Source organism: Lagopus muta, chromosome 2, assembly GCF_023343835.1.
Source record: "Lagopus muta isolate bLagMut1 chromosome 2, bLagMut1 primary, whole genome shotgun sequence".
In the NCBI taxonomy this organism is placed as follows: Eukaryota; Metazoa; Chordata; class Aves; order Galliformes; family Phasianidae; genus Lagopus; species Lagopus muta.
In genome coordinates this window covers 105,236,068-105,261,001 of record NC_064434.1, presented here as the reverse complement: position 1 = coordinate 105,261,001, position 24,934 = coordinate 105,236,068, and the positions used below count along the sequence as shown (strand labels likewise).

At 61.2% G+C, this 24,934-nt stretch overlaps 3 protein-coding genes across 7 annotated transcripts in view; 1 reads left to right on the top strand and 2 right to left on the bottom strand.

Annotated features, from left to right (window-relative positions):
* LOC125688887 (phosphofurin acidic cluster sorting protein 1-like) overlaps window positions 1-9,910 on the top strand; it is a 43,094-nt gene extending 33,184 nt beyond the window's left edge. Inside the window, exons 7-24 of one of the 2 annotated variants that reach the window (XM_048935482.1) lie at window positions 217-297; window positions 1,056-1,115; window positions 1,747-1,898; window positions 4,698-4,791; window positions 5,107-5,178; window positions 5,344-5,474; window positions 5,603-5,735; window positions 5,862-5,966; window positions 6,513-6,619; window positions 6,888-7,042; window positions 7,134-7,244; window positions 7,318-7,420; window positions 8,077-8,119; window positions 8,230-8,272; window positions 8,357-8,498; window positions 8,632-8,855; window positions 9,018-9,131; window positions 9,224-9,910. In XM_048935482.1, the coding sequence (XP_048791439.1) occupies window positions 217-297; window positions 1,056-1,115; window positions 1,747-1,898; window positions 4,698-4,791; window positions 5,107-5,178; window positions 5,344-5,474; window positions 5,603-5,735; window positions 5,862-5,966; window positions 6,513-6,619; window positions 6,888-7,042; window positions 7,134-7,244; window positions 7,318-7,420; window positions 8,077-8,119; window positions 8,230-8,272; window positions 8,357-8,498; window positions 8,632-8,855; window positions 9,018-9,131; window positions 9,224-9,339 (1,986 nt within the window). In that variant the 3' untranslated portion in view covers window positions 9,340-9,910. The remainder of the gene's footprint in view (window positions 1-216; window positions 298-1,055; window positions 1,116-1,746; window positions 1,899-4,697; window positions 4,792-5,106; window positions 5,179-5,343; window positions 5,475-5,602; window positions 5,736-5,861; window positions 5,967-6,512; window positions 6,620-6,887; window positions 7,043-7,133; window positions 7,245-7,317; window positions 7,421-8,076; window positions 8,120-8,229; window positions 8,273-8,356; window positions 8,499-8,631; window positions 8,856-9,017; window positions 9,132-9,223) is intronic. The other variant, XM_048935483.1, reaches the window with a different exon arrangement.
* A 94-nt stretch (window positions 9,911-10,004) lies between these two features.
* LOC125688881 (cullin-9-like) lies at window positions 10,005-19,918 on the bottom strand. 4 transcript variants are annotated; one of them, XM_048935466.1, is made up of 29 exons: window positions 19,295-19,918; window positions 18,835-18,989; window positions 18,108-18,596; window positions 17,840-17,975; window positions 17,342-17,532; window positions 16,832-17,171; window positions 16,522-16,702; window positions 16,176-16,383; window positions 15,917-16,095; window positions 15,622-15,839; window positions 15,308-15,542; window positions 15,123-15,228; window positions 14,819-15,046; window positions 14,653-14,743; window positions 14,402-14,573; window positions 14,174-14,279; window positions 13,956-14,051; window positions 13,701-13,876; window positions 13,322-13,455; window positions 13,095-13,253; window positions 12,905-13,014; window positions 12,646-12,828; window positions 12,312-12,460; window positions 11,955-12,177; window positions 11,707-11,872; window positions 11,474-11,619; window positions 11,238-11,355; window positions 10,630-10,832; window positions 10,007-10,548 (listed from the first exon to the last, which is right to left on the bottom strand). In XM_048935466.1, exons 1-29 carry the CDS (start codon window positions 19,884-19,886, stop codon window positions 10,267-10,269), a joined length of 5,772 nt encoding a protein of 1,923 aa, XP_048791423.1. In that variant the 5' UTR covers window positions 19,887-19,918; the 3' UTR covers window positions 10,007-10,266. The 4 variants fall into 4 exon arrangements, 3 of the variants coding, with proteins under 3 accessions (XP_048791422.1, XP_048791423.1, XP_048791424.1); XM_048935465.1 differs by having other exon boundaries at window positions 10,005-10,548; window positions 17,840-18,596; XR_007374932.1 differs by having other exon boundaries at window positions 10,436-10,548; window positions 10,630-10,755; window positions 17,840-18,596.
* A 3,152-nt stretch (window positions 19,919-23,070) lies between these two features.
* On the bottom strand, window positions 23,071-24,898 carry MRPL2 (mitochondrial ribosomal protein L2). The gene is made up of 6 exons (XM_048935519.1): window positions 24,629-24,898; window positions 24,429-24,552; window positions 23,832-23,947; window positions 23,644-23,754; window positions 23,392-23,465; window positions 23,071-23,314 (listed from the first exon to the last, which is right to left on the bottom strand). The coding sequence occupies exons 1-6, from the start codon at window positions 24,873-24,875 to the stop codon at window positions 23,105-23,107; spliced, it is 882 nt and encodes a 293-aa protein (XP_048791476.1). The 5' UTR covers window positions 24,876-24,898; the 3' UTR covers window positions 23,071-23,104.
* Window positions 24,899-24,934: the final 36 nt, after the last annotated feature.

The window sequence follows — 24,934 nt, the reverse complement described above, 5'->3', positions numbered from 1 at the left end:
AGAGGCTCTAGGGAAGAAGGTCTGTTTGGGGAGAAAGCTAAAGGGGGAGAAATAAGGTGTGTGGAGAAGGGCAGGAAAAGTGAGAAGCAAGGCTCTGGGAGCAGTGGACCAAAACTTTTCAAATTGGGAGGTAAGTGTGGGGCAGGAAGATTCCAGGAGATGCTGCTCCATGGAGCATCTAGGTTGCTCTGATGTTCTGTGGTCTCTTGCCTGCAGGATCTGTTTGATGAAGAGGATGACTTGAGGAAAACCAAGAAGGCTAGGAGGAAAATGATCCGAACCACATCAATGACCAGAGTAACATCCATGTTTCCAATGTGTTCAAAGCAATGGAAAAGACTGAATTTCTCCCCTCCCTGAAGGGAACAGGATTGGGTTTTGGGGGGCAGGAGGTACTGGTACAGAGCAGGTGGCAGAGCCCTTGGTTCTGACCAGAACAGGAAACCATCCTGCCATTGCTGAGGTAGCTTGTTGCTCATAGCCATACCACAGCTTGTGGCCTGTACTATGCTTAGCTTGGCTTTATGTAGATAGTATTCTGTGGCTTCTGTGACATGATCTCTTCTCTCACTAATTGAGGAGAAGGAAGACTGCTATGAGGAAGGCCATTAGCAGCCCTTCTGCTGCCCTGGCAGCCCCCTGATTTCCAGGCATTTCCTTGTCCCTGTCTGCATAAGCCCTGCAGATCCCTGGGTGCCTTCTCACTGAGTTTGTTCCCCTTATTCTCTTGATTGAAAGCAGCATTCCTCAAAGAGGTGTTCTGGGAGAAGGGGATTTAAATGGAGAGGAAGTGCTATTTCAGCCTGTAGCAAAGAAAGTCAGAGTCTTTACGAGCACCCTCTGTTGTGCTCATATACAGCAACTTCCTGTGCAGTCCAGAGTTAGTCCAAATCCAACAACAAGTTTAAGGAGGAAGGGAGATTGCAGCTGAGCATGGGCCTATAGACCCAGAAAAGTACCAGTGGCCTGTTAAAGATGGGGCTGTGTGTTAAACATTGTGAAACTTGTTTTGATAGTTTTGCTGATCTTTATTTCTCTCCTTTGTTTTGTTTTAGCAACCAAACTTCAAGCAGAAGTTTGTGGCTTTGCTGAAGAGGTTTAAAGTGACAGAGGAGGTAAGAAGCAGAAAGGCTGACCCACCTGGCAGCATCTCTTTGAAGATGTGTGGGTATCAGAGGTGCTGGAGGTGCGAGGCATGAGCTGCAGCCACTCTGGAGTATTCCCAAAGGTGTTGTGAGATATAGCACAGACTGGGGCTTGGACTTTCCAAAGCTTTCTTCTGCAAGAAGGCAGCTCTGAGCCTAATGATCAAATCCAAGACACCTTCCAAAAGTTCTTGTTGGGGGGAGTGGCCATGCTTCGAAGGGTGCTGTCATACACTGGCTGTGTACCAGGAAATGGCATTGCAGGGACTGCGTTCAACCTGCTCATCACTAAGAGCAGCCTAGCATCAGCATTTGGGTAGCTGGCTTAGGCTGTGAGCCTGCTGTGAGCTCATGGCACTGCTAGTGGAGCTCTGCCAAGGTGTCTTAAGTCCAGGGGCTGTGGCTGCCTGAGGTTCCTTCAGATGTCATGCTCGTGGCAATCTCCTGTGGCCAGTGACAATGTCACTTACTCCTTCTGCAGGCTAGATTTGGCTCCCTGAGGTCAGAGCTGCAGCGCTGCTAGGAGGGAGCCTGCACATGCCTTGTCTGGAATGGAGGTAACTCTGTATCTCTTCATTGCCCTTTGGGCTTGATCCCACAGGTCCTGGATTCTGACCCTGTAGACCAGACCCAGGAGGTGGAGGAAGACCTGGGCTTGCTCTATGACAGCCTGGAAGAGTGCAACAACAGTGACAGTGGCCCAGAAATTGAGGACAACGAGAGTGTGCACAGTACACCCAAGCCCACCTTGAGGTAAGGATCACAGAAAGCCACAGGCCAACAACACAGTCCATGGAGCCTGGAGGAATGCTTTCTGATGCTTTTCTGTTGCTTGGACTAATGCAGGCATTGTCCCCTCTCTGCTCCCATTGCCACCTTCTCTTGACACATCTGAGCTCATCCCTTTCATATCCTGTTTAAAAACCACCTCAAAACTGCCCATTAAAATTGTGTTTGTTCATATTTAGTTTCATTTAATTTCCTCCCAGTCCAGCATCTGACACTGTTCCTGATCTGCTGGAAGAGTTTCTCGTTGATCTAAGCCCCTGCTGTTCCCAGCTCTGATATCTTTCTGCTAACAGTCCTGACCGTCTCAGTTTCTCATACCAAAGCATGCCTGTCTTTTGAGTGCATTGTCTCATGACTGCTAGGGCTGGTTCCTGTGTCTCTGTGGGGTCTGCATGCCAGAGGTGTGTGGCTAGCAACCATCAGTGATGTTCCTCATCCAACTTAGTCTCCTTGTGTACCTTGTGGCTTGCCTTGCCCTCCCAAACACTGCTGACTTTGGCACAGAGGTCTCCAGTGGACCATGCAATGGAACCAGGCTTTTCTCCCACGTGTTCTGCATTCACCTGGCCTCTCTGCTCCTGGCTGTTCTGTTTCTGTGCTGTCCTTTTGTGACAAAGTTGCCTTCTATCTTCCTTCTGCTTGGCTGCTTCACAGTGCCCCAGGTCTCTTCTAGCCAAGCCAAGATTACTTGTCTTGGTTGTTTCTATAGTTAAGTGTTTAAATCTAGTTTGGAGTAGTTTGAATCCCTGCTGAAGGTACTCAGCAGGGTAGCAGGCTTGGTCTGCATAGGCAAGATGTGTGAAGAGAAAACTGCTGGATTCAGGAAGCACTTCGAGGCACTGGGGAAGGAAGAGGAACAGTGGTCATATCCCTCAAATCTACAAGCTATTGTAAGAAGATGGCAGATGTGTGGGCAGGAGGGACCTGCATAGGTGGTCTGCTTGGATCTCTAAAAGGAATTTCATGTGGGCTCTCTCCCAAGGCTTTAAAGAAACAAAGGTGCTGTGAAAGAAAAAGGAAGCTCTCCTTTTGGTCAGACAGCACTTAGCACACATAACTATTTAAACTATGTAAACTGTGAGAAAAGTCTGTTAAGAGTGTTTAAATGTAAGACCTGGCTCTGACCCTGCAAACCCCTACTTGCAGACATCTGCTTTCTGGGAAAGCATCCGGGACAAGTGCTGGTTTGTGCTTGCACCTTACGGCCTTCCTTGGTCATTTGCTCTTTCTGGTAGGGAACCCTGTTATGCTGTGGGCTGCTTTTCAGCCCATTCAGTGTCCCTAGCTTGGTTTGCTTTCTGTTGTCTCAGTTTCTGGCAGTGCTGAGTGTGTATCTCTTTGAATTCCTGTTAAAGGCTCTGTACTTTTTTTGAGTAGAAATGAGAGCCGTGTATAGGCTGTGTGTTTCTGATGCCCTGCAGAGCATTCCCACCTTTGTCTGAAGACCAAAAGCAAAGGAGCAAATGTCTCCTTGGGTTCTGAGAATGTGGATGGGGTGAGGTGGTAGTTCCTTGGGAACAGAAAGGCCATGCAGAAAGCTTACATAAAGCTGAACCTGCTGAGGCTCTGTCTCGATCATACCAGCAGGAGAGCCTCTACATTGCAGAGCAAGGAAAGCTGAGGATTGCAGGAGAGCTCCGTGCTGAGTGTGATACATCCTGTAGTGATGAAAGCTGCTGGATTGCAAGCCAGAGGAGGACAGATGGGCACAGCTTGATTGGGGCAAGGGGAAAACAGCCCCTTTTTAAGGGGGTGCTGAAAGCTAGGCCAAAAGTATGCAATGCAGTGCAATGCAGAGGCATCCAACCTAACAAAAAGCAAGGCATGAAAACACCTGTTTGTTGAGGTGGCAGTGACATCAAGGTGTGCCATGTCCTGATAGGATTACTGGAACAGTACAAAGGAGTGTGAGAGAAAACTCCCTGTAATTCTTGTGGCTTGTGTTTTTAATGCAGTGAGTATGGATCAAATCATTGGCTGAGAAAAGGCAAGGGTAAAGTAATGGCTGCACAGTGTGGTGACAGTGCCTGAGATCCTGTAGTGGACATTGGAGGGGTGGAGAGAGCAGAAACATGCTAATAATAGGAGGCATCAGTTATCCTTGTGTGAGCTGGGGAAAAGAGGTCATCAGGGCACAAAGCTGACTCTAAATCTGTTGCTCTTGTAAATGACTGCATTGTGAAGGAGCTGGTCGTGGAGCTAGTGAGGGGAAATCAGCCAGGACTTCTCCCGGACAGTGTACAGACACTGCTGCTGAGGAGCTGCTCTGTTGTGGGGACCATCGCTTGCTGCATTGAAATGCCACTGTAGGAGCAGTGAAAGCAAAGAACCCAGCAAACACTGTTGTTCCTGGAAGCGTGGCGTGCTGCACGCAAGTAAGGAGATGTGTTGAAGGGAAGCAGCCAAGATGTTCAGAAGCCTGAGCATTCTGCATGTAACCTGCAGAAAGTTGCAGGTACATCCAGTTGAGAACAACAGATAGCAGTGGCAACTCTGGCCAAGTCCTAACAGCTGTGCCCACAATGTTGCAGCCAGCAGAGCCTCCAGGAAACTGGAAGCGAGCATCGTTTGGTCAGGCTGCTGAGCACGTGGGTGTCTGCCCCTGTGTCCCACTAGGGACCCCTTTGCAGTGCTCTGTGCTTGGGATAGGCTGGCGGGGGCGTGCTGGGATCGTGGTGACTTTGTTCCTCTCTTATTCCTGCCTTTTTCTCTCCCATCTGTCTGTCCGTCCGTCCGTCTGTCTGTCTGTCTGTTTCTCTGCAGGCGTTTCTTTGAGGGAGTCTCTCATTCTGGTTCCCAGACTGAGATCGGCAGTCTGCACAGCCAGAAAGGGCAGGACCAAGAGTCGGGCAGCCCTGTGAGTTACACCACCACCACCACCTCCTGCCCCTTCCCTCCCCGGCCAGCCCAGCATCCCCTCAGTGCCTGCAGCTCCCTCTGAGACCGCTCCTCCCAGCAGCGCCTGCCTGGGGCTGCTCCTTCCCTTCTTTCCTCTTCTTTCTCCCAGTGCAGGCAGACAGGTAGTGATGGCCTTTCAGGCAAGGCAGGGGGATGTCCTCTGGGGCTGTCCCAGAGCGCGGGGGCACGTGTTCCGCGAGGTCCCACAGCAGGCATGAGTCATTCCCCACACAGGGCGCTCCATCCCGCTCTGATCCTGCTCCCTGTCCCCCAGGGCGAAGCAGAAAAACGGAAGCCAGGAGCGCCACGAGCACAGGAAGAGCCAGGAGCCGAGGTCCCTGTGGTGGTGAGTACAGCATGTGGGGCTGGAGCGAGAGCGGGAGATAGGGCTGCAGGAGATGCAGCCCTGAGGCCCTGCAGCCTTTGCTCTCCTGTGGGATCTCTCCTGGATTGGGGTCCCCGTGGGCATGTGGAGCATGGTGTGTGCAACATGACCATGTGTGGCCCTCAGGAGCTGGCTGCAGAGGAGCCGTGTCCCCGGCTGGCCCCCCCTGAGGCTGCCACCAGGGAGAGCAGCATGGACAGGCTGGCCCAGCTGGGCCCTGGAACCAAATCTGAGCTCCCCAGTGCTGTGTCACCCAGGTAAGGTGGCTCTGGGCCCGGGGCCATTGCTGAGAAAGCTCACACCGACTCCCCACAGTGAGCAGGGCAGTGGTGGAGGTGGGACATCTCCCCTTCCTGGTGTCATGTCTTCTGCTTCTTGCTCACAGCAAGGCAGAGAGCAAGCAGTTGTGGCGTCCCCGCAGCACCTCAGTGAAGGACCGGCAGAGCTCCAAGGGACAGAGTGGCCGCACCAGCAGCCTGGACAGCGAGAGCTCCCCGGACTCGTGGCACAGCACCCAGGTGAGGCCTGGTGCCATCTCACCTGATGGTGACCTGACTGCTGAGAGCCCCAATGGGCCTTTTGTCACAGCTGCTCACAGCTGGGGCACCCTGCTGGGCTTAACCTTGGTGGGGATGTTGTCCTAGGTGCCCCGAAAATCTGTTTATGATCAGCTGAACCAAATCCTGGTCTCAGATGAGCAGCTTCCAGAGAGCATCGTGCTGGTGAATGTCGCTGAATGGCAGGGGCAGGTGAGTAGAGGCAGAGGAGAGCTGGATGTGTGTGGGTCCCACAGGCTTGTCTCAGCTGTAGCAGGGTGTCCAGGGACTTGGCCAGCTGTGCCCTCCTCTGCCCAGAGCATGGCCCATCCCTGGGGAACAGTGCATTTGCAGCACTGAGCTACATACTTAAGTCTGTCTATTTCCTCCATCATCTGCCATATGCTGATGTTGCTGGATCCTCAGAGCATGACACCCAGAGAAGTCCCAGAAGGGACAGACTGCGTGCCTTGTGCAGTTGGTTTGTGCTCATACCGCAGTGCTCAGGGCTTTGTTGGGTACCCCAGGTGAGGTGCTGCACTCCCCCTGCTGGCACTGGGCTCTGGGGAGAGGAAGCAGCCGAGGCAGGCTTTGTGGCAGAAGAAAAACTCCTTGGGTCGAGGCATGCTGCATGTCCACGCTCTGCCTTCTGTCCTGATGTGGGGATGCTTGAGCGCTCAGCCCAGGATGTGCTGTGCTCCATCCCAAAGGGGAGTGGGGCCTGGGCAGGTGCTTATCCAAAGTCCTCTCCCTTGGCAGTATGTGAGCGAGCAGCTCCAGGCGCACAAGCAGCTGGTCGTTTCCACCTGCTCAGTGGCAGACATCCAGGCGGCCTTCAACACCACCGTCTCCCGTATCCAGCGATAGTGAGTATAGCTTGGGCTTGGTCTGGCAGCTCCCTCTGGCTGCCAAGAAGGGCGCTGGGTTCCCTTGGGGCTCAGTGGGATACTGGAGCTGTGGGTGCAGCTATAGGAGCCGGTGTAGGCCTGGGGAAGAGCAGGAGATTCCAGCCCACGTGAGCTGGGAATAGGCAGCAGCAGGGTTCTGGTGCTAGGCACGTTCCCTGCCCTCATGCTGCTGCATGCTGATTCCAACGGGAGTCCGTCACAGTCTCTTTTCTTCTCCCTTTGGCAGCTGTAACTGTAACTCCCACATGCCCCCCCCAGTGAAGGTAGTTGTGGCAGGGGACCAGAGCTACCTGAGTGTTGTCCTTCGGTTCTTCGTGGAACAGCTGGCCAGCAAGACGCCTGACTGGCTCAACTACCTTCGTTTCCTGCTGGTGCCACTGGGTGAGAGCTGCCACTGGACTGGCCACTGGGATGCCCTCCACCATGCTGTGCTCCCCTGCCTAGAGCCAACACTGCTCTTCTCCCCACACAGGCTCTCACCCTCTCGCCAAGTACCTGGCTTCGGTGGATAACAAGTACAGCACTCTGTTCCTGGACACAGCGTGGCGGGAGCTGTTCAGCAGGGCTGAGCCCCCCACTGCAGGTGAGGAGTGGGGCTGCTGGGGCTGGCGGTGCCCAGCTGTCCCCAGGGCCCTCACTGCTCCCTCTGCCTGCAGACACTGTGGACATTGCGGGCCGCGTTGCCCAGTTCATTGCTGGAGCCAGCCTGTCTCACCAGCTGCCCATCTCCGAGGCCATGCTGACCTACAAGCAGAAGAGGTGAGCGTGGCCTGGGGGTGCCTTGTGCAGCCCCAGTGTGGGTTGTGCCTGGGACAGGGCTGAGGGAGATGGGGGATGAGCTGAGCAAGGCCACCTGCTGCCCCCTAACCCCTCTGTAGCAACTGGGGGCTGTGGCAACCCCAGCAATGGGGTCTGACCACCTGGGCTGGGCTGGGCTGAGGGCCGCCAGCCAGCGCTGTGCTGCCTGGGGGTTGGCGCTCGTGTTCCGGCTGCACTCTCACCTCTCCCTTCTCTTGGTTTCTGGCACCCAAGGAAGAGAAGTCTCTATTTTGATTTTTATATCAGGTATTGGCTTGTGCTTGCTGTGCCGCTGCCTGGCCCTCCCTCCCCCCTCCTATGTGCGTCCACCCCCTGTGCTGTGCAGAGGAGCCATGGCCCCAAAACGGGGCAGGGCTGCCCTCCCGCATGCCAGCCTCTCCCAGCACCAGAGGAGCCAACTCCTTGCCTCCTTGTGTAGTGTGCCCTGTGCTGCCATGTTGGGGACAGGGAGTCCCAGGGGAGGGAGGGCAGAGAAAGAGGGTCCTGGTGGCCAGGAGCCAGCATTGGCCCCTGCCAGCGTGGGGGTCCCAGGTCTACTAGGTTGGCCAGCATGGCAGGCGTGCCCAGCCCCTCACCAGCCTCTCTTCCTTGTGCAGCCCTGATGAGGATTCCTGCCAGAAGTTCATACCCTTTGTAGGGGTAAGTGTGTTGAGGAGCCAGCAGGCATCTGGGCTCCAGGGGGAGAAGGGGCAGTGCACAGCCCTGCTGATACCAGCACTGGGGACCATCTGACTTGTCTCTCCTTGTAGGTTGTGAAGGTGGGCCTGGTGGAGCAGTCCTTCAGTGCCTCTGGTGAGTTCCTGTGAGCCCCCAGTTTGTGCCTCACCGTGGTGAGGTCCCGTCAGTGTCCCCCTGAACCCCTCGTTTCCTCTGCAGTGGACTCAGATGATGCCACAGCCTGCACCCCTTCGCTGCTGAGCTCGGTGCCAGCTGCTGGCAGTGCATCCCCCTACGGCAAGGAGACTGTGAGCACCCCACCACCCTCCCCATCTGTCAGCAGCGGCCTCTCAGGTGCTGGGTAAGGAACTGGGGCTGGCGCAGGAGACTTGGAGGTGCTCTCTGGCCAGGCTGCTGCATCCTAGGGTTATGGGGCCAGTGTGCTCCCAGGGCAGGCTGCAGCTGGGCCATGGGGTGCTGCCCATCTTTTCCAGGTCTCTGAGCCCTGGTGTAGAGGTGATGGGCCTGCAGGTGGACTACTGGACAACACAAGGGCTGGATAGGAAGAAGGAGGGCGAAAAGCGGGAGACGGGCATCAAGAACACACTCAAGAGCAACTTCCGCTCGCTCCAGGTCAGCCGCATCCCCGGCGTCGGGGAGCTGGTGCCGCCCAGCACTATGGCCATGACTGTGGTTACCAAGGAGAAGAACAAGAAAGGTAAATCTATCCTGGGGTGCTCTGCAGTGCGGGGCCACAGCCAGTTGCACCAAAGGCAGTGGGAGGGCAGGCTGAGAGAAGGCAGCCTTCCCTGGGGTGAAGGCTGCCACCCACTGCCCAGTGGGTACCTGCTAACACTGGCATTGTGTCTCTGGCCCTCAGTGATGTTCCTGAGCAAGAAACCAAAAGAGAAGGACCTAGAACCCAAAAGCCAAGTCATCGAAGGGATCACACGCCTCATCTGCACAGCCAAGCACCAGAACACCATGCTGCGAGGTGAGGACAGGCATTAGCCTCTAAGGACACCCAGCCAGGCAGCCCTGGCTGCCCGGGGTAGGGCTGTGCCTTACTGCGCTATCTCCTGTCAGTCTCCATAGATGGGGTGGAATGGAACGATGTGAAGTTTTTCCAGCTGGCAGCACAGTGGCCAACACACGTCAAGTACCTCCCCGTGGGCATCTTCGGCTACTCAAAGAGCGTGTGAGATGCGGTGCAGTCCTGAAGCAGAGCTGTGGAGGGTTTATGGGAGGAGGCACAGAGACAGAGGTGCTCCCATGCCCCTGTTCCATGGCCCTGAAGAGGGAACACCACACCCACACCACTCCCTGTGAGCCAAGATCCATGAAGGTGAGGCCGCTGAGACTGGGTCCGTGCATCCTCCGCTACCAGCCAGGGCACCACGCCATCTGCCTCCCCTGCCCCCCCACAGCAGCCTGGGACAAGGGCTGGCACCAGCCACGAGCCTGACTGGGCTTTGGGTCCCCTCTCCCCCAGCTCTGCAGCTGCCAGGGCCCCAGCTGGGCTGGGCCTGGGCAGTATCCCAGCGCTGGAGCCAGAGTGGAGCTGTGCAGGGTGGGGGCCAGTGCTGAGCAGGGCCCCTCCACCTGCCCTTCACCAGACCAGGCTGCCAGGCCCGCCCCATGGGGCTGAGCCTCAGCAGTTCCCCTGTCCCTGTGCAGCCCCGGTGCTGCTGCCACTGTCACGTCCATGTCCTGGCCAGCCCTGCCCCACAGTGCTGCCAGCTGGAGGTAGAGCATGGGGGCACCTGGATTTTTGTTGGTTTTTTTTTTTGGTTTTTTTTTTTTTTTTTACAAGATTCTATTTTTTTTAAATTTATTGTACGGTTACTTTTCAGGATTAATTTTAATAAATTAATGCTGGTACCATTATGGCAGGGCTGTGTAGTTCCCTCTGTGCCCAAGGGCAACAATGCAAAGGCAGGTTGGCTCCTGCTGCCCCTCCAGAAGGTAGGGCTGAGGGTAACATCTGTCCTCGCAAGCCCAGGGTCAGCTGCAGCTCTCTTGACACGTTAGAAGATGTGCAGCCAAGCTTGTTTATTCCCTCTAAAGCCCCAAGTCCACCAGAAGTGATGGACTGGGCTCAGCTCATGCCCTGCCAGCTCAGTCCTTCTCTACCGAAAGGTGGAGAATGTCTGTCTCCTTTCAGCAGAGGCTGGGTTTGCTGCTGTCTTGATCTCTACAGTCTGGAAGGCAACCTGGGGCTGGGCCTGGGATAGGGCTGGTGGGGGCTCAGCAGAGACGTACTCCAGGATGTGAGGCCTCTCGTCCTGGCGCCGGAGGTAGCCCTGGTTCAGCAGGTGCAGGACACAGGACAGCACGTCCACACTGTGACAGCAGAAGCTCAGGAACTGCAGGCCTGGCCCCAGCTCACCCTTCTCACAGGCATCGATCACCTGCAGCAGCACAAGAACGCATCACTCTTCACTCATCACCCGGCAGCCCCTCTCTGCCCCCCACACCTTCAGCCTCTGTACCTTAAACACCAAGTTATCGATGTGCAGCTGCTTTTCCGCCTTGAGGATGCGGGTGATGAGGCAGCAGAGGACATTCCTTTTCCTCTCCAAGGCACTGCTCTCAGCCCTCTCTGCCCGCAGGTACCTCTGCCGGGGCAGCAGCCTCAGCTGGCGGCCAGAGGCATGGGCCAGGGCCGCCCGGTTCAGCCGCAGGGCACCTGGAGCTGCACCCGGCCCACGGTCAGCCAGGCCCCGAGCTGGTCCCTGAAGGAGCCCCAGGAGGCCTGTGTGGCTGCTGGAGCCAACCTGGGGCCTCCCGCTGCTGCCTCTGTAGCTCCCACCCTGATCCCAGTCCCCCCCACACAGCCTCAAGCCCATCACGTTCACACAATACTCAACACCATGCAAAGACCTCACACCCAGCCAATCACAGAGATTGGGCCCCCACATGCCATTTCCAAACCCCACAGCCGGCTCCAGCTTCCTGCCCTAACCTCACACCCAGATTCAGGTGTCAGCAGCCAGATGCACCCAGCCCAATTACTTACATCTCAAACTCCCACTTCCCCACCTAGCACCACAAGGAGCCAGGCCAGCACTGCCCCAGGGATACCCAGCCCCACACTCACCCCCCTGCGTGCAGCTCTGCACCAGGATGCCATCACCGTGGGTCAGCGGGGCCAGGGCCTGGTGCACCAGCTCGGCAGGGAGCCCCGTCGCCTGCAGCAGAGCCTCCACCGCCACCTCCTGCAGAGGAACAGAGAGCGATGGCCAGGCAGGAACATCCCTGCCACAAACACTGCTGGAAGACCCCCAGAAGGCAGCACCAGCCACGTCCCTCTGGCCCCACGGCCCCGGCTCCTACCTCAGTGCTGTTGAAGCGCAGCAGGATGTACATCTGCAGCGTGGACACGTGGAGGACGCAGTCTCCGAAGCGCAGCTCAGCGTGGCCCAGCCACGTCCACTGCAGCCACCGGGGCCTCGCACACCCCCAGCCCAGCCGGCTCTGGCCTGCCAGGGCAGCGTCAGCCTCGCAGGCGCTCCCCGTGCCCCCGCACCGCCGGCTGGGAGCCCCAGCCCCACATCCACTGCACTCACTGTGCTGCCAGAAGGCCGTGAACTCATCCAGCGGGGAGCTCAGCGCTGCCGGGAAGAACCTCCGGGGCTCCTCCATGTAGCACAGCTGGGACACGGGCCAGCAGCGCGGGGACAGCACCAGCACTTCCACCTCCAGCGTATCTGCCATGGGGGCCTCCCCTAGAGCCTGGGGACGGAGGGCAGCTCAGGACGGGCCCAGGACCCCGCCAGAACGGGGCAGCCCCCGGCCCCAGCCCTCTGCCCCTCACCTCAGCCTCAGGGCTCTCAGCACCCAGACTGCACTCTAGCAGCTGCCGGTCTCGCTCCTGCAGCTGGAAGAGGTGGAAGAGCCGCTGCAGCTCCTCTGACTCCGCCAGGTCACTCAGCATCTCCTGGGGGAAGCGGCGGGGGAAGCACGGCCCCATCTGCTCCACCACGGCCCCTTCCAGCCAGGAGGGCCCCTGCACCAGCAGCCGGTCCCCCAGGTACAGCCTGCCACAGCCGCGGGTCAGGGCTAACTCAGCCATGCGGCTGCTGGCCCCACCACAGCCAGGACAGGCCCCTGCACGGCCACGAAGCCCCGCAGCCCTTCCCTCTGCAGGGCACAGCAGGGGCAGTGCACTCACCGGTAGAAGTGCTCGAAGGTGTGGGCAAACTCCAGGCCGCCGAAGATAACGAAGGGCTCCAGGATCTGCTGCAGCTGCCCCGTGCTGCCCGTGGCCCCGTGCAGCTCCTGCACCTTCCTGTCCAGGTAGCGGGCGAACCGCTCGCTCACCTGTGCAGGAACAGGAATGGACACGTGGGCACAGGGCAGCTGCAGCGGGGACCCAGGGACCACAGGGAGCCCCGGAGCACTCGGAAGGGGACACGGTGACCCGGCCCAGGCAGTGAGCACACAAGGCTGCATGCCCACAGCTGTGCACAGGCGCCGGCGAGGGCCACGCTGGGCCCTGGACTCACGTGCAGGGCGGTCAGGAAGGAGAGCTGCTGCAGAGCCCTGGCGAAGCCCTGGCCCAGGGCTGCCACGAAGGCGGCCCGCTGCCCAAAGAGCTCCTCCGTGGCACCGCGCAGGCGCCAGTACAGCGCGCAGTACCGCTCCACGACGTCCGGTGCCTGCCCCGACATCTCCAGGAACCGCTGCACCTGCGGGCACGGCCGAGGGGTGAGCTGCAGCGGGACCGACACGGGCCCAGCCGGCACCCACCGCCCCGCACCCTACCTGCTGCTGCACCACGCCACGCCAGCACCGCACCGCGTCCCGCAGGCCGCCAGACTTCTCTGCCACCGCCACCCGGGCTGGCGCCTCCTTGTTCCTGCCCTCCTTCCTGCCTGCCAAGACACGGCCGAGGCTCAGCCCTGCATGCAGCCACCCCTTGCCCGGCCCCGCACGAAGGCGACCCTGCGCTCACCGGCCGCTCCTGCCTCCGCCGGCTCCGCGCCCGGGTCCACGTGCACCAGGAGCTGGGTCAGGCGCCGCACACAGGAACCGAAGGCACCACTGCAGGACTGCTCTGCGCTCCCCAGGTACTCGCCCAGCAGCCAGGCCAGGGGGCTGATGCCGCTCGGGTCTGCCGGGACGCAGAGACTCAGGGGGAGCCTCGGGCACTGTGGGGAGGGCCTGGGAGGACGGCGGTACCTGGGCTGGTGATGCTCTGCACCACGGGGGTCACCAGGGCCTCCCAGCACGCCCTGCCCAGGGCTCGGGCCGCCTCCTTATCGGGAAGGAAGCGGTCGGCGAAGTCTTGCTCGTGCTGTAATGCCCGGTTCAGCCTGAAACAGACAGGGGTCAGCACGGGACGGCACCAAACGCCCACCGACCGCACATGGAACCGCCTCGCCAGGCCAGGGGGCGACAGGGATCGCTCCCAGCTCCGCCCCTCAGCAGGCGGGAGACTGCTGCAGCCCCACTCCTCCCAGGGCAGGACTCAGCCCCACGGTGCCCCCTCGGGCTGCCGGCACCACCCATGCTGCCTCGGGACCCCAGGGACAGACAGCACAGCCCACGCACCACTCACTTGCCAAAGAGCTGCAGCAGCTGTCCCCGATCCTGGTGGATCTCCTGGCACCAGGCGTGCGCCCGAGCACTGCAGAAGAGGAACGTGCGCCGGCACAGCTGCTCCTTGAAGATAGGCCACAAGGTGGGCTTGGGCCCCAGCACCTCGATGCCACGCACACGCGTGTCGATGCCGCCCTATGGAAAAGCACAACCCTGAGCTCCCGGTGCATTCCTGACACCCACTGCCATGCCCCAGGCTGCCTGCAGCTCCCACCTGCTGGCACCGCTTCACCCGGATCTGGATGACGGGCCAGAAACGCGTCATGTTCTCCAGCAGCACCACCCTGCTGGCCGAGGGCAGGACGGTCACCTGTGGGCACACGGCAGCTCTCAGCGCGGGCAGTGACAGCAGCCACCCTCGCACTCCCGGTCAGCCCTTGTGCAGCCACGGCCGGGATCAGCTCACGGCCCAGCAGCACTGGTGCAACTCACTGCGTTCAGCTCCGTACGGACATCAGCGGGGCTGTCCCCTCCCAGCACCACCACGCGGGCCGGCATGTAGCTCGAGTCCTCGCTGGCCACCAGCATGCTCATCTCCCTGCGGCGAGGCAAACACAGAGCTGCCCCGCAGCCCCCACCCACCTCCAGCAGCCCGAGCGGGGGGCCTCAGGGACAGCACGCGTGGAGCCCCGCAGCCATCTCCTCCCCGCACAGCCCTACCTGACCACCACCCCGCACTGCATGTGGATGGTGATGTAGTGGGAGCCGGTGCTGCCGTTCGACTCCCAGTAGGTCTTGGGGTTCCTGTCCGTCAGCTTGCTGGCGCGGTGCGGGTTGGAGGAGACCTGCACCTTCTCCCAGCACTTGTCCTCCTTCACCTCCACGCTGGAGCCTGCAGGGAGAGCACACGCAGCCTCCAGCTGTTGCTGGGACACACACCGGCACGGGGCCCGGCTCCCACTCGCGCTCACCTCGGCACAGGTTGCGCAGAAAGATGTCAAAGAAGGGGACACTGATGGGCCGCTGGATGCGGCGGTGCTCCTCAATCTGCCCCAGCACCACCTGGGGATGGGGCCATGCCGTCAGTGGGGGCCGCATCCTTCACCCCAAGCCGGGTAGCTTGGATACCCAGCCCACCTGGATGCAGCCGGCCAAGATGCTGCCCGTCAGCTTCTTGTAGAGCGCGGCGTGCCTCTCGCAGTCTCTCACCAGCTCTAGCAGGGCCGGTGCCAGCGGCAGGGCCGGGCCGTGCTTGTCCAGGGCTTTGGCCACAGCCTCACGGGCGCCCGCTCGGCACATCCCCACGGCGCAGTCTTTGCTGGCAGTAGCCAGGCGGTGCAGGAAGCCCACCGCCTCCTGCACCACCTGTGGGGACACGGCCCTGAGCCGGCGGCACGCAGCACAGCCCTCCCTGCCCTCGGGAGCACCGGGGCCCTCTCACCTCACGGTCACCGCTGTGGGCGCTCAGGAAGGACAGGCACGGCTCCACGCACTCATGCCAGGGCAGCGCATCCTCCCGGTAACCGTCCAGGAACACGCTCAGGATTCTGCACGACACACGGCGACGCTCAGGCTGGGGCATGAGGCGGCCCTGCCCTGGGCTCCCACACCCTGACCGAGCCCCACCTGAGGATCCGCAGCCCCATGGCCTTCTCCACCCCTGGCAGCTCAAGGCTGCGCAGCAGCGGACGGAAGCAGCGGCGCTCCTGCAGCTGCCGGGATGCCTCACCCGCAGGCATGGCGGCCACGCCGCAGAGCTGCCGTTCCAGGGCCACCACCACGTCCTCGGGCAGCGCGCCGTCCCACAGGCCGCCTGCAGGCACCCGTGCCTCCCTCGCCTCCAGCAGCAGGGCCTCGGTGCCTGTGGGACAGGCAGCACACGACGGGATCCTCAGCCCCCGCCTGCGGGGCCGTGGCACGGAGGGCTGCCCGCGCAGTACCTGGCATCTCGGGGCTGCAGGACAGCCGGTGCTCCGCCAGGCGGTTGATGATGCCCAGGGCCAGCATGGCGTTGGGGCAGCCGGCGTCCCGCCCGGCCCGCCAGCAGCTCTGCAGCACCGCAGGGAGGTCACAGCCCACCAGCTGTTCTGCCAGGCCTCGGTGCCCATCCACCAGCATCCTCACCACCAGCAGCCCGTTCTGCACGCCCGAGGAGCCCCTGCGGGGATGCGGCCATGTGGGCGCCTTCCTCCCCAGCTGCGGAGCTCCCCAGGACTCGCCCAGCCCCGTCCCTACCCTGGCACGCCCTGCATGGCACGGATGGCAGCGGGGATGGCAGCCAGCAGGCCGGGTGAGCCCTCGCCGCAGGCAGAGCCGATGCTGGCAAAGATCTCCCGCATCATCTGCGCGTCGGCGTGGCTCAGCATCGACGGCTTCCCGCCGGCGCCTCCGGCTCCCACCAGCACCTTCAGGGCCTGCATGGCCCGCAGCAGCTCAGCAGGCGGCGGGCACCAAAGCGGGCCCCGCCAACCCCTGAGCTCCCGCACGCACTCACCGCCAGGCCGGCCTGCTGCACCAGGGCCGAGGCCACGTGCTGCCGCATGCAGGCCAGCACCGCCCGCACACCTCCCTCTGTGGCGAAGGGCACACACCACTCACACCTCTCCATCAGCAGGGCCACCAGCCGCATCACCAGCGCCACCGCGCACGACTCGGCCTCCACAGCGCCCAGCAGCTCCACCACCGCCTTCACCAGCTTCTCCCTGCGCGGCCAAGGGCACCTCAGCAGGGACCCCCAGAGCCGCCTTCTCCTGCCCATGCCGCCCCACCACGCTCGGATCGCTCCACGCGAGCCCACCTGGGGCACAGTGACGCAAGAGCCGCCCCTCTCAGCCCCGCACCTGGTCCCCGGCCCGCCCTGGGCCTCCCTGCAGTGCCGCTCCTGCTCCCGGTCCTCCTCCAGCACCTTCACCACGTGCCGCAGCCCGGCCGCGCGCAGCTCCGCCTCGCAGTCACCACGCAGGATCGCGTCCGCCACGCGCCGCACCTCGGCCAGGCAGCCGCCCTCGCAGCCGCCCCACGCTGCAGGAGGGAGGGAGGCCGCGACGTCGCCAGCAGCACCCGCGGCAGCTCCCAGAGATGGGCCCGCAGCCCCGGCACCCACCGGCCGCCTCCTCCCGCGCCCGCAGCCTCCCTCGGTCGGGCCCTCACCTTCGCTCCGCTCCGCCGCCCGCGAGAAGCGCAGCCCTTCCCTCTCCAGGAGCTCACGGAACAGCTGGGAATCCGACCTGAGGGCCGCGGCTGCGGAAAGCTCTTCCTTCGCCACCTCGGCCGGCACAGCTCCGGGCTCATCGCCTTCTGAGCACGCCGTGGCACCGCCCCCGCCGCGCTGCTCGGCCGCACTCCCCAGGTGCTCGGCGTACACACGGGAGCCGCGCAGCTCGCTCTGAGCGCTGCCCCGAAGCCGCTTCTCCAGGTCCTGCAGCACCTTCTGGGCCAGCTCCGCAGGGACCGGCAGCTGCAGCAGGGCGTCCTCGGCCGGCTCCGACGGCTGCGTGGACGGAGATACGTCAACCCGCACGGACACACGACGGACCCCGCGCCCCTGGGACGGCCCGGGTCCAACCAGACAGAGGTGCTGCACCGACACAGAGCCCCAGACCCTTCCCCAGCACCGCGCGCCCGCTCCCTCGGGCTTCCCCGTGCCGCTGCGGCCCACACCTGCTCAGCGCGCTCCCGCTGGATGAGTCGGACGATCTCCTCCTGCTCCTGCGCTTCCAGCTTCTTCACAAAGAAGAGCAGCTCCCACCACTCAGCGCGGCTCAGGGGCGCTGCGGCTCTGCTCGGCCGCTCCCCCACGTAAGGCAGCGAGTACAGCCCCCCCGGGGGCTTGGAGAAAAGCGGCTGTGCAGCTGCAGGACAGCAGAGAGAGGAAAGGCACCGTCAGCTTCCCTCCGCAGAGCCATCCTTTGCTGCACAGCCCTCACTCCCACAGTGAGGACCTCCCCGATCCGTCCCAGTGAGGGACAGGGAGGTGATAAAGAGGGCAGCAAGAGGCAGGGAGCAGAGCTGGAAGCAGAGCCTTGGAGTGGGGCAGGTGGGGACTGCAGTCTTCTCTGAAGCCCCTTGGGGCCAAAACTAGGCACCTGTTGTGCCAAATTATTCCCTCTAGACCTGGATCTGAGAATAAGCTGCGTGCCCACCTGGCCTGATGCTTACCTGCTACCAGCTTGTGGCTGTATCTCAGAGTGGACACCTTCTCTCGGCCCTCATGCTCCTCCTGCCCAGAAGAGCCAATGATCTCCACCATGTGCCAGTGAACCCAGTACGTGCAGCCTGAGGCATACCAGTACACCTGCAGAGGAGAGCCAAAACCACACATGACTGAGGAAATGCATGGCAAGCCCCACTGCTCCCACACAAGGCTAAGGTATTTTCCACGCCACACAATGTCCCCCAACAGCCCCATCCTCCCAGCAGCAGATACCTGCACAGGCGGCGTGCCATCATTACTCTGACGAAATTCACCCTCATCACCTGCGCTGACCTGTTCGTAGTCCTCCAGCATGCGCACCCGCATGCCGTGCATCAGGTTTGCCTGCACATACTCCACATAGCTGCTGCGGCTTGGGAAGGCTGAGCGTGTCTTGAAGGTGCTGGGCTCATTTGGTGCAGGAGCAGGGGCTGCTGGAGCAGCGCTGGAGGATGTGGGCTGGTGCTGGAAGATGGAGCGGGAGGTGCGAGGCTTCGTCTCCTGCTGGGATGGTGACTCCGGCTTGTGGCTGTGGTCCCAGCCCATCACGTGCACCAGCTCCAAGATGAGGTTTGCCATAGCCATGCTGAACTCAAACTCCTGCTTCACACGGCTGCTCTTCTGCCGCTCCTCGCTCTGCTCCTCGCCGCTGTTGAGCTTGTCCAGGAGAGAAGTGACGCACAGGTAGCGCTTCACCAGGGCGAACAGCTGCTTCCCGGGGATCTGCAACAGGCAGGGCTGTCACACCGCAGCTGGCCAAGCACCTCACTCCCTCACCAGCTCATTCACAGCTCTGCAATGCCTGCGGAACAGCGGGCAGCAACACAGCTCCCCTCAGCCCACCCTGCCCACAGACAGGCTCTCCTCCTGCTTCCTCACTGCACCTCGGCCTCGAGCCAGGCCCAGACCCTGCGCCAGCCCTTGCAATGCCAGGTCCTGGCCTGATGCCCACTGTCACTACCTGAGGAAGATGAATGCCCTCAAAGGACACGCAGTGCTCTTCAGAGGATGTTGTCTCAGCAAACAGCTCCAGCAAGGTGTAACGGCTGTCAAAATCCATGTGCTGCTCGATGCCATCCTGCTGGCTCAGAGACAGAAGTACATGAGCCCAGCTCCCTGCAACAACAACAGAAAACATTTAGGCTCCCTAACAGAGAACCCTCACACCTCGCTGCACCAATCAGCCTGACTGCAGCAGGTAAGGATCGGCTTTGTTGCTCAGGACAACCCAACATATAGGGCACCTCTGAACCACAGCAGCTCCTCTCTGACGAGAGCCTCGGGCAGGATCAGCCTCCGCTCAGCGGGGCCCCAGGAGAGGCTCCACGCCGACGACGGCAGAGAGCCAATGGCCCCGCAAGGCCCCGCTCCCCGAGCCCCTGCCCTACCGAAGGAGCGGCGCCCTCGGCGGCAGCCCCCACCTGCGTCGTGCGAAGCCAGAGCCCTCAGCATCTCGCCGGCGCCGCGGCAGATCGCCTTCTCCTCGTGGCACAGCATCTCCGTCAGCAGCTCGAGGGCTCCCGTCTCCTCGAAGGCGCCCGCCAGCGCGCCGATGCCGGCGTACGCGCTCAGCACGCGGACGGTGTGGAGGACGGAGGACGCGGGGGCCCCGCCGCCGGCCAGCTGCCGGCCGGCTCGCCGCACCAGGCTCCCGACGTCGGCCTTCATCTCCAGCAGCGACGCCTCGTCCGGCGCCGCGGGCGGCGGGCCGGGCGCCCTCTCCTCCTCCGCCCGCGGCCCCGCCCGCTGCCCCTCGCCCAGCAGCGCCGGGCAGCCGGCGCGGACCTCCTCCGCCGACAGCCACATGGCCACGCTCTCCGAGCGGAGCCCCGCGGAGGAGCCGCCGCCGCCGCCGCCCGCCGCCCGCTCCTCCGCGCCGACCACGCGCCACCGCACCAGGTACTCCGGGGCGCCGTCGGGGCCGCGCCGCTGCCGCAGCAGCTCCTGCGGGTAGGCCTGCAGCTGGGGGCCCAGCTGCACCAGCAGCCCGCCCTCGCACCTCTCGTTCACCATGGTGCTGGACGGCGCTGCGGGGAGCGTCGAGGGACGCGGGGAGCGGCGCGGCGTGTCCGCCCGCCCGCCAGGGGGCGCCCTGCGGCGCGATCGCCCCGCCGCCACCGGATGGTCCGCGGCCGCCGTCCCAGCCCGGCTCGGCGCCGCTTCCGGGTGGGAGGGGGGGCGGGGGCGTGCGCGGCGGGCGGTGCCGACGGGAGCCGAGCGGGGCCGAGAGTCCTCGGTGGCGCCTCCTTCGCTCGGCTGCCGCGTCGGTCCTGTTCTGTGACGGCTGGCTGGGAGGCGGGGCTGCCGGACCGGGCCTGGCGTTCGGACCGAGGAGGTGCCTTGGAGCAGCTTCCAACCAATCCGTCCTACGGGAAGGAATCGCCCAGGGCGGGTCCTACCTGGCCGATCTAGACGCCTTCTGCATCAGAGGCCTGCATTAGGAGAGTCACTGATGTCATCCAGCTGGATGTCAGTAAGGCCACTGATGCTGTCCTCCATAACATCCTTCTCTCCGAGTTGGAAAGATAACCATTCAATGGATGAGGAACTGGTCGTCAGCGGCTCAGTGTCCAGATGAAGATCAGTGCCAATCAGGGTCCTGAAGGAGCTTGCCGAGGTGGTTGCCGAGCCGCTCTCCATCATATTTGAGAAGTCGTGGCTGTCAGGTGAGGTCCCGGACGACTGGAGGAAGGGTCACGTCACTCCCATATACAAGAAGGGGAGCAGGGAGGACCCGGGGAACTACAGGCCGGTGAGTCTCACCTCCGTGCCTGGGAAGATCATGGAACAGATCCTCCTGGACAACATGCTCAGTCACATAAAGAATGAGCATGTGATCCGAGACAGCCAGCACGGCTTCACCAAAGGAAGGTCATGCCTAACTAATCTTGTGGCCTTCTATGATGGAGTGACGGCATTGGTGGACGAAGGGAAGGCGACCGATGTCATTTACCTGGACCTGAGCAAGGCCTTTGACATGGTCCCCCACCACATCCTCATCTCCAAATTGGAGGGAAGTGGATTTGATGGGTGGACGACCCGATGGATAAGCAATTGGTTGAAAGGCCGCAGACAGAGGGTGGTGGTCAATGGCTCTATGTCCAGGTGGAGGCCGGTAACAAGTGGTGTCCCCCAAGGGTCTGTCTTGGGACCGGTGCTCTTTAACATCTTTATTAATGACATCGATGAGGGAATTGAGTGCACCCTCAGCAAGTTTGCTGACGACACCAAGCTGAGTGGTGCGGTTGATACGGTGGAAGGAAGGGATGCCATTCAGAGGGACCTCGACAGGCTGGAGGGCTGGGCTCGGGTGAACCTGATGAGGTTCAACACGGCAAAGTGCAAGGTTTTGCATTTGGGCCGGAAGAACCCCAGGCACCTGTACAGGCTGGGAGGAGCGGTCCTTGAGAGCAGCTCGGCAGAGAAGGACTTGGGGGTCCTGATGGACGAGAGACTGAATATGAGCCAGCAGTGTGCTCTGGCAGCTCGAAAGGCAAATGGGATCCTGGGCTCCATCAGGAGAGGGGTGGCCAGCAGGGACAGGGAGGTGATTGTCCCTCTCTACTCGGCTCTTGTGAGGCCCCACCTGGAGTACTGTGTCCAGGTGTGGAGCCCTCAGTACAAGAAGGACATTGAGATTTTGGAAAGGGTCCAGAGGAGGGCGACTAAGATGATCAGGGGGCTGGAGCACCTCCCCTATGAGGACAGGCTGAGGGAGTTGGGCTTGTTCAGCCTGGAGAAGAGAAGGCTGCGGGGTGACCTCATTGCAGCCTATCAATACCTGAAGGGAACCTACACCCAGGAGGGGAGTAAACTCTTCAAAAGGGCTGACAACAGCAGGACTAGGGGAAATGGTTTTAAGTTGAAGGAGGGAAGATTTAGGTTAGATGTTAGGGGGAAGTTCTTTACTAGGAGAGTGGTTAGGCCCTGGAACGGGCTGCCCAGGGAGGTTGTGGATGCCCCGTCCTTGGACGTGTTCAAGGCCAGGTTGGACGGGGTCCTGGGCAACCTGATCTGAATGTGTATGTTTGGTGGCCCTGCTAGGCAGGGGGGTTGGAACTACATGATCCTTGGGGTCCCTTCCAACCCGGGTGATTCTGTGATTCTGTGATTCTGTGATTCAGGGTCCCTCGGGGGTCAATATCTGTGACCTTTAACATCAGTGACATGGAGTCAGTGGGATCAGGAGTGCCCTCGGCAGTTTGCAGGTGACACTGAGCTGTGTGGTGTGGTGAACACACCCAAGGGATGGGATGCCACCAGAGACCTAGACAGGCTGAGCAGTGGGGCCCAGGAGAAGCCCACAAGGTTCAACAAAGCCAAGTGCGAGGTCTTGTTCTTGGGCTGTGGCAACCCTGACTATCAGTACAAAATGAGGATATAAGAATGGAGCATAGCCTTACTGAAAAAGACCCAGCAATAGTGGTGGATGACAGCTGGATGTAAGCCAGCACTGTGCCCTCACAGCCCAAAGAGCTAACCACATCCTGGGCTACATCCAAAGCAGCATGGCCAGCAGGGTGAGGGAGGGGATCTGCCCCTCTGCTCTGTGCTGTGAGACCTCACCTGGAGCACTGTGACCAGATGGGGAGTGCTCAGTACAGGAGAGACATGGAGCTGTTGGAGAGTGTGCAGAGGAGAGCTGCAAAAATGAGCCCAGGGATGGAACACCTCCCTGTGAGGACAGGCTGAGAGCTGGGCTGTGCAGCCTGGAGAAGGGAAGGCTCTGTGAGACCTGAAAGCAGCTCTTCAGTACCTGACTAGGGGGTGTAAGAAAGGAGGGGAAAGACTCTTTAGCTTTAGGACAATGTGATAGGACAAAGGGAATATGGTTTCAAACTAAAAAAGAGGTTTAGACTGGATGCAAGGAAAAAAGATTTTTTTATAGGGGTGGTGAACGGCCCAGGTTGCCCAGAGCTGTGGTGGAAGTTCCAGCCTTGGAAATATTCAAGGTTGCATTGGATGGGGCTCTGAGCACCTGATTGAGCTGTAGATTGCAGGGGAGTTGGAATAGATGGCCTTTAAGTGTCCCTTTCAACTCATAAGATTCTATGATTCTAAGTGTCCAGGCAGGAGAGCGTCAGACTACCTGATTTTGTGGAGCCCCAAGCCCAGCAAGGCTCCAGACAGCTACAGCAGTCTGTGGCCCAGCACCCATCTCTCCCACTCAGGAAGGGCAGCGGTAACACAACAGCGCTGGTGTGCAGAACGTTTTATTGGCCCTGGCCTCACTACTGTGTTGTGATGCGGGGCAAGTTGACGTAGCTCTTCATGGGTGGAAGCGGCTTGATCTTACGGCCAGCCCAGCCGCCCTTGCGATGCCATAAGCCTGTGTGCGGGCGCTTGCCCAGCCAGCGGTTGCGGCCGGCCTTTCCGATCACCCGCTTGTTGTGGTCGACATTGGACACGCGGCCCACTGTGGCCACACAGGTCTCCAGCACCTGGAGGATGGAAAAAAGCTGTGAGCCTCCTTGCTGGCACCCGGGTTGTCAGGATGGGGACGGCACGGCTCCCCCACCTGCATGTGTCTCTTGGAGGGCAGCTGCACGATGGCCGTCCCGTTTACCTTCCTCAGCAACACTCCGCAGGTCCCTGCAGCAGGTGAGAGGAGGCAGCTGTGCTGAGCAGTGGGACAAAGCCCTAAAGCCACTGCCACCTCTTTCTGAGGAAGAAACCTCAGGGCATCGTCAGGAAGCACTGTTCCACCCCTCTGGAGGGCTGTGTTGCACCCAAATGCAGGGAGAAGACAGCAACCCCCTGTGTGACGCACCGGCAGCCCGGATGTACTGCGCTCCCTTCCCAGGGTGGCTCTCCAAGTTGCAGATGAGCGTGCCCACAGGCAGGGCCCCCAGCGGGTAGGCGTCCCCTTCCTTGGCCAACACTGCAAGGCAAAGCTGTGAGCTGGAGCGAGGCAACTCACAGGCTGCAGGAAGGGCTGGCTCGGGGTTGGGGACACACCTGCCATCCTTCCAATGTGTGAGGAGTTCTTGATCAGGTCCCCGGGCTGCATGTTCTCTGTGGCGATGATCCAGCGCTTCCGATTGCCACCAGCTACCAGGGCAATGTCAGCTGACCTGCACATGGAATCACAGGCTCATTAAGGTTGGAAAAAAACACTGAGGACACAAAGTCTATCTGTCAGCCCATAACCATGGAATCATTAGTTCCAGAAAAGCCCACTAAGGTCACCCAGTTCAACCCCACCGTGCCACTGCCCACATCCCTCAGTGCCACATCCCACGGCTCTGGGACTCCTCCAGGTGACCCCACCGCTCCCTGGGCAGCTGTGCCAGTGCAGAATCACTTCTGGAGAAGGAATTGTTCCTAGCAGCCAACCCAAACCTCTCCTGGCACAACGTGAGGCCATCCCCTCTCATCCTATGGCCGTTCCCTGCCAGCAGAGGCCGACCCCGCCTCACACAGCCTCCTTTCAGGGGGTTGCAGAGCCACGAGGTCTGCCCTGAGCCTCCTCTTCTCCAGACCGAACAGCCGCGGTTCCCTCAGCTCCCCGCAGTCCGTGTGCTGCAGACGAAGCACGCCCGACCCAGCACTCGCCTGCAAGGGTCGTATCGGACGGCGATGACCTTCTCAGTGCCCTCGTCGTACCGCAGCCGCTGGAAGTCGATCATGCGGTACCGCCGTTTGTGTCCCCCGCCGATGCCCCGCACTCGGATGCGCCCTGCGGGCCGGGAGAGCGGTTCCAGCCGCGCCCCCTTTGCCGTCCCTCCCGCTGTCCCCTGGCCTCGCCCTCCCACCTGTGTGATCGCGGCCGCCCGTCTTCTTCATGCCCACGGGCCGCACCGTGTACTTGACGCGGCACTTCCACATGGGGTCCGTGGTGCAGAGCGGCGTGGAGCCGCACAGCCCGCGCCGGGCGGCCGCCAGAGCACCACCGGGAGGAAACGGCGGCGGCGGCGGCACGATGGCCCGGGCGACGGCCGCGCGAGGTACCGACACCGCGAGCGCCCCGAAGGCCCGGCACAGCGCCGCCGCCGCCGCCATCTTGCGCGCCCCGCACCGCGCATGCGGCAGAGGGCGGGAGTGGGCCGGCCGGCGGCGGC